At 49.2% G+C, this 7,214-nt stretch overlaps 1 protein-coding gene across 1 annotated transcript; it reads left to right on the top strand.

Annotated features, from left to right (window-relative positions):
- The first annotated feature begins 515 nt into the window (after positions 1-515).
- LOC127187227 (olfactory receptor 10G3) lies at positions 516-1,466 on the top strand. Its single transcript, XM_051143401.1, has one exon. The coding sequence runs from the start codon at positions 525-527 to the stop codon at positions 1,464-1,466; it is 942 nt and encodes a 313-aa protein (XP_050999358.1). The 5' UTR covers positions 516-524.
- Positions 1,467-7,214: the final 5,748 nt, after the last annotated feature.

Genomic DNA, 7,214 nt, shown 5'->3' with positions numbered 1-7,214 from the left:
CATATAGTGTACACCTGTAGGCCAGAGGAGGGCACCAGGTTTCATTCTAGATGGTTGTGAGCCACCACATGGTGGCTGGGAATTGAACTCACGTCCTCTGGAAGAGCAGACAGTGTTCTTAACCTCTGAGCCATCTCTCCAGCCCTGACCATGAATTTCTAATCTGCTTTCCTCTACCATTCAAGTGCTGGAAAGGAAAGCATACAAGAACTATCACTCCTGGCTTTAAAATGTTTTCACATATTTTTTAATAAAAATTCACTGCAACTACTTGTTCATTGAAAGCGAACAAGTTAAAAAAAAAAAAGGTAGACACAAAGAAGAGAGAGAGAGAGAGAAATACCTATACTCACGAGCTTCCAGTTGCAATGTTCCTGCCACAGAACACAGGCAATCCATGTTGGTCACAGCTCCAAAGAACTTCCCCATCACCACCATGCTTCCACGGTCTCCCTCTTCAGTCCCCATCCCTTCCACATCATCTCTGCTAACCCCTGCCTGTCTGACCTCTAGGTCTCACAAAGATGGAAAGAGTCAACTACACACTCTTGACTGAGTTCATCCTCACGGGCGTCCCCCACCCTCCCAGGCTGAGGACATTCCTGTTTGTGTTCTTTCTGCTGATCTACATCCTGACTCAGCTGGGGAACCTGCTCATCCTCATCACGGTCTGTGCAGACACGCAGCTCCATGCTCGCCCCATGTACATCTTCCTCGGTGCTCTCTCCATCATCGACATGGGCATCTCAACCATCATTGTCCCCCGCCTCATGATGAACTTCACTCCAGGCATTAAACCCATCTCATTTGGGGGCTGTGTGACTCAACTTTATTTCTATCACTTTCTGGGAAGCTCCCAGTGTTTCCTCTACACCACGATGGCCTATGACAGGTACCTGGCAATATGTCAGCCCCTGCGTTACCCAGTTCTCATGTCTGCTAAGCTGAGTACCTTGCTGGTGGCTGGGGCTTGGGTGGCTGGAGCAATCCACGGAGCAATCCAGGCCATTCTAACCTTCCGCTTACCCTACTGTGGTCCCAACCAAGTAGATTACTTCTTCTGTGACATCCCCGCAGTGTTGAAACTGGCCTGTGCTGACACCACAGCCAATGAGCTGGTGACCTTTGTGGACATTGGAGTGGTGGTTGCCAGCTGCTTCTCCCTGATCCTTCTCTCATACATCTGCATCGTCCGGGCCATCCTGAGAATCCGCACGGCTGACGGGCGGCAGAGGGCCTTCTCAACGTGTGGAGCCCACGTCACCATGGTTACCGTGTACTATGTGCCCTGTGCCTTCATCTACCTGAGACCTGATAGCCACAGCATCCTGGATGGGGCGGCTGCTCTCTTCCCCACAGCCATCACGCCTTTCCTCAACCCCCTCATCTACACTCTGAGGAACCAGGAGGTGAAGATGGCCTTGAGGAGAATGGTAGGAGGCCAAAGGAGCAAGAGTGAGATCTGAGGCACCTCTCCTCTACTAAGGAGACACCGAGGTTTCAGCTCACTCTTGTGTTTAGGTTTCTGTGAGGCTCCCTCCTTGGCTTTCCTCATCTGTATAGCCACATCGGACTCACACAAGGTGATGGATCATAGATGAAGGGAAAATGCAACGTCCTAACATCGTCTCAGTTTCCCCTTCAGATAAACAGCTTCCATCTGTCAGAGAAGTAGGTAGTACAGTGAACCACTCTATAAGACACCAAAGGATGCTGTGCGTGCTGGCTAGCTTTTTTGTCAACTAACACAAGATAGAGTCATATGGGAAGTGGGAACCTCAACTGAGAAAATGGCTCCATCAAGCCTGCCATGTATTTTTCGTGATAGACTTATTGATGTTGGAAAGCCCCAGGTCACTATGGGTGATACCACCCCTAGGCTCTTGGCCCTGGGTTCTACAAGAAAGCAGACTGAGCAAGCCATTAGGCAGCATTCCTCCACAGAATCTGCACTAGCTCTTGCCTCCAGGTTCCTTCCCTGTTTGAGTTGGTACCCTGTCATGGCACTATAAGCTAAATTAAATGTTTCCCCACACCCAAAAGTGATTTTTGTCACAGCAACCAAAAACTTAGCTAAGACACTGTGCCCAGAAGACTAGCATTCTAAAAGCATCCAATGAGCCTTTAGTGTCTTAGCCATCCTTGATCAAGCCCTTCTACGATAGTCTACAGTTCCCGATTTGATATATACCTCAAGGTATGTTAGACAAGGAACTATGGATGTTTTCCAACAGACCTGACTTGAGACTTCCTCAGGCCACCCCAGATTGGTGAAGAGAGATGCTTGCCTGCTAAAGGAATATACCTTCTCTTAAAACAGTGCTTGTTCAACTCAAGTGGTCCATAAGAAAGAGTGAAGTGCGTCTTTTCAAATATTTCAAGAATATAGTCCCCAATGCCCAAAGGTAAAACCCAGTGTGAACTTTTTTTTATGGAACACAGTTTGGGTTCATTATAAACAAAATTTAAGAGATTTAACACCGTGGCTGGTGGAAAGATACGCTGCAGAATGAGGCACCTAAGTATAGGTGGATGTTTCTCAAGAGGGAGTCAGCTTAAATGTCTGAGTAGCGGCCATACGTACATTTTGGTGGCTTTCAAGGTACAACCTAAAAGGAAACTTTTTCCCTTCCTCAATAAATGAGTTTAGAGGATGACTCTGAAGGGGCCTTTGATGGGGCTGCAGCTTGAGCAGATAAAACCACAAGGATTGCACAAAGATGCAGGCTCTTGTGAGGTTCCAAGAAAATCGCAGGTTTTTATCTTTCATTTGGATTCAGGTCTCCGACATCCTGGAAAGTGTTGAATCTTCCCTGGAGTCAATTACCAGACCAATAACTGGAAAATTCCCATTTCTTTTTGCTTCTTCTGTCACTCTAGTCCTCAGAGGGGTCAGACAGCCTTAGTAGATTCTCTTGGCTTTATGCTCTCCTTAATGGTCCACGCCTCTAAGCTTGAATTTTTTCCCCTTCTGTAGCGGCTAGTGACCAAACTCGCACATGCTAAGCCTGTTTTCCGGCACTGAGTTGTACCCTGGCCCATGCCTTCCTCTTTTATCTTTCTCCTCACACTTCTGAACTCTGACTTCCGGCCCTGGGCAGCACATTTCCATGTAGAAACTGAGCTCCTGCTGGTTAATCAAATTACACAGCAGCTGCTCTAAACGTGGCTGCGTAGACGCTCAACTGTAGGTGTTGGCAGAACAGTCAAAGCCCAAGGAGATTGTTCTGGAATCAGTTCCACATAGATCCATTCTCAGGAGAGCTGGGAAGAGCCAGCTCACCAAGGTTGCATCCAATGTGAACTTTTACACAGAGAGGAAACTGGCAAGTGGACAGGGGCACGAACATAATTCTTCCAAATGAGCACTCATGGTCCGTGTTTGTGAGATAAGCAAGCTTTCCCTGAGCTCCGGGACCTGAAAATGTGAGCAAACTCTATGAGGCCTTTGGTTTGGGCCATTAGCATCTCCTCCCCGCCCCCCCCCCCCCCGCAAACACACACACACACACCTTCCACTACTGTGTCTCTGCTTTGTCCTCTGGCTTCTCAAGTTGGGTAGTCACTCTACCCACATGCTGAAATGTCGGTGCCTACACTGCAGAGTCTCTCAGTCAATTTGGTCCTGTGGATGTTCACCTCCGAGGCACTCACTGCTGGTTTACCTATCTCTGCAGAGACAGAAATGCACCTTCTCCCTTAGATGAAGCTGCTCCTCAGGGTTTTGCTCAGAAAACAGGCAATGCACCAAGTACAAGAACCCTCTTGCCACAATATTCCTTACAAACTCTTAAATCTTTACTACAGTGAATGGATAATAAATTACAAAAATACACTTAAGTTTGTAGCTAGTAAGGCAAAAAGTTTATCCAAAGAATACAAATTATACCTTTTTCCTCTTTTCTGACTGACCAGCGTTAACCACTATTGTCACTGTGACTTTAGCAATTAATAAACGATCACTACAGCCAGGCAATGGCAGCATGCACCTTTAATCCCAGCACCCAGGAGGCAGAGGCAGAATCATCTCTGGGATCTCCGAGTCGAGGCTAGCCTGGTTCACAGAGTGAGTTCCAGGATAGCCAGGTCTACGCAGAGAAACCCTGTCTTAAAAAAAAAATCATTACAATGATGACTTGTCACATCATTACTATGTGATTCACACACACACCATGCGTTAATACTAAATAAAAAGAGCCAGAGTGTTGGCTCCTACCTTCAATCTCAGCACTTACAGAGAATGGGTAAGAAAGTGGCCGTGACAATGTGTGGTTGTGGTCCAGCACTCTGGGACCCTAAGAAGGATCATTGTCCCAAGTACAAGTACAGCCTGGACAGCAAAACCCTGCTGCAGAGAGACAGAGAGAGGAGGTAAAAAGATCAATCACAGTATATTCATAAAAGTGGGTTATGACGCCCTCTCATTCTATGATTCACTCATGTATTTTTTTTTTAATTTCCCCAAATGAAAGTGGTTTTTGTCTTTAAGTTATAACTATTAAATGCCCAGGATAAAGCTTTCTATAGAAAGATAAAAATTATTTCAAGAATCTAGAATGTAAAAGCATTTGGTGTGCATATTAGCTCTTGTCTGTTTGTTTGTCCGTTTGTTTGAGACAGGGTCTCTCTGTGTAGCCTTGGCTGTCCTGGACTCGCTCTGTAGACCAGGCTGGCTTCGAACTCACAGCGATCCACGTGCCTCTGCCTCCCAGAATGCTGGGATTACAGGTGGGTGCCACCCGGCTGGCTCTAGATACTTTTTTGTTGCTATGATAAACAGCGAAAAGCAAAAGTAACTTTAAAAAGTGTTCACTTGATTTAGAGTCCCAGCGGATTAAAACCCAAAGTGGGGGAGGGGCACAGGATGGCCAGGGCCAGAAACTAAACGATAGTTTTGTTGTGTAGTAGTTTCCTCTGTGATTAAAACACTCCATTTTGAAGGGAAGCTCCTTAAACAACAGAATGTTCTAAAGGAGTTGAAGCCTTCCGTCCTGCAAGGACGCTAGTTAAGCTCAGTCGGTCCAAAGGCACCAGGAAGTCCCTGAAACTGACTAAACACACTGGGTCCCTCAACCCCTAATCATATATAAACTGTAAAGACTACTGAGACACATTCTGAGACAAACTGAGCTGCATGGAAGAAACACAGACCAGCTGAACTAATAGTATCAGGGATTATCTGAGCTGCCGGGAGGAGGCTCCCTGTGAAGAGGCCCTGAGAGATCAGTGCACTCTTCACATGTTACCTGGACTCTCTGAAACCATGCAGGGCGGTCATCTTGTAACTTCCACTCCTCCAAAACCAGAAATACATGAATGGCCGTGCCAAGTCCAGCTGCCCATTAGGGATGGACCCTGGCCCCTTGGACCACAGTTGCATCAGCTTTTGTATGAAGTTTATTTATAAGCTCAAGAAACACTTAGGTTCTCATCCACAAATTGTAACTTTATCTGGGTGGAGTCTTTCTCCATACCACCTTTCCCAAGGTTTTGGTGCAGAGCAGAAAGATGCCTCGTTCATGGTGCTAAGACCTTCTTTAACATAATTTGTATTGATTCTTTGTGAGTTTCACCTCATGCACCCAAGTCTCACTCGTTTCCCAATCCTTCCATATCCACCCTTGGAACCTCCACCCCCCCACCCCACCCCCGCCGAGAAAATTAAAATTAAAAACAAATCTTGCCATGGAAGCTGCAGTGTGTCACAATGTTTCACATATGCAAACCTTCTTTGCAGTGAGTCCTTGGTCTGGTTCGAGGCCTCTGGCTCCTGCTACGCTCTCAATACTGGATCCTCACTGGGACTCCTCTGGGATTTCCTGTTGTTGCCCTGTGTCATGGAGACACTAGAACTATGGTTCTGTAGGACCGGCCCTTTCATGGACTCCAGCAGCCCATAGATGGGGTAGGCCAACTCAGAGCCCTGGGTCTGGGCCTCAGTGGTAGCTGAGTGGGTCAGCCTGCCAGCTCTCCCACACCCACACCACAGGGACCAGCTCTCCCACACCCACACCACGGAGACCAGTGTCGACTCTGTTTCTTAGCAATTAAACTTTATTATAGAACCCAACTAGCTTATACAAGAAGGAAAAAGGTTAAAGGGACAAAAGAGTGAACCTTCCGGTAGCTGTTCCACGGAACCGGTCCTTAGGTGTCTCTCTGGCCCACGTGCTGGTCTAGCTGGTCCGCTCCTCTGCCCGCTCTCTCTGCAGCCGACTTTGTTATTCTCTCTTCCCCAACTGCCTGAGTCACGTGGGAAGGACCGTCTCCTTCCCCCGGTGAGGGTTCATTAGAAAGACATTAGTCCAGGTGGGGTTCCCAGGTCTGCTTCCTGAATTCCAGACCCAGGATGGCTCCACTCAGTCTGTCACAAGGTATTCATGGGGTGCCACAAGGGTAAAGCCCGCCAAGATTGCTCCCACCTGTGACAAGGCTTATTCTTTCCCACAGACCAGCTCTCCCACACCCACACCACAGGGACCAGCTCTCCCACACCTACACCACAGGGACCAGCTCTCCCACACCCACACCACAGGGACCACCTCTCCCACACCCACACCACAGGGACCAGCTCTCCCACACCCACACCTCAGAGACCAGCTCTCCCACACCCACACCACAGGGACCATCTCTCCCACATCCACACCACAAGGACCAGCTCTCCCACACCCACACCACAGGGACCACCTCTCCCACACCCACACCACAGGGACCAGCTCTCCCACACCCACACCACAGGGACCAGCTCTCCCACACCCACACCTCAGAGACCAGCTCTCCCACATCCATACCCCGGGGACCAGCTCTCCCACATCCATACCCCGGGGACCAGCTCTCCCACATCCATACCCCGGGGACCAGCTCTCCCACACCCACACCACAGGGACCAGCTCTCCCACACCCACACCTCAGAGACCAGCTCTCCCACACCCACACCTCAGAGACCAGCTCTCCCACATCCACACCACAAGGACCAGCTCTCCCACATCCATACCCCGGGGACCAGCTCTCCCACATCCATACCCCGGGGACCAGCTCTCCCACACCCACACCTCAGAGACCAGCTCTCCCACACCCACACCACAGGGACCAGCTCTCCCACACCCACACCACAGGGACCAGCTCTCCCACACCCACACCACAGGGACCAGCTCTCCCACACCCACACCACAGGGACCAGCTCTCCCACACCCACACCACGGGGACCAGCTCTC

Source organism: Acomys russatus, chromosome 3, assembly GCF_903995435.1.
Source record: "Acomys russatus chromosome 3, mAcoRus1.1, whole genome shotgun sequence".
Taxonomy (NCBI): Eukaryota; Metazoa; Chordata; class Mammalia; order Rodentia; family Muridae; genus Acomys; species Acomys russatus.
This window is presented reverse-complemented; position numbering and strand designations above follow the sequence as displayed.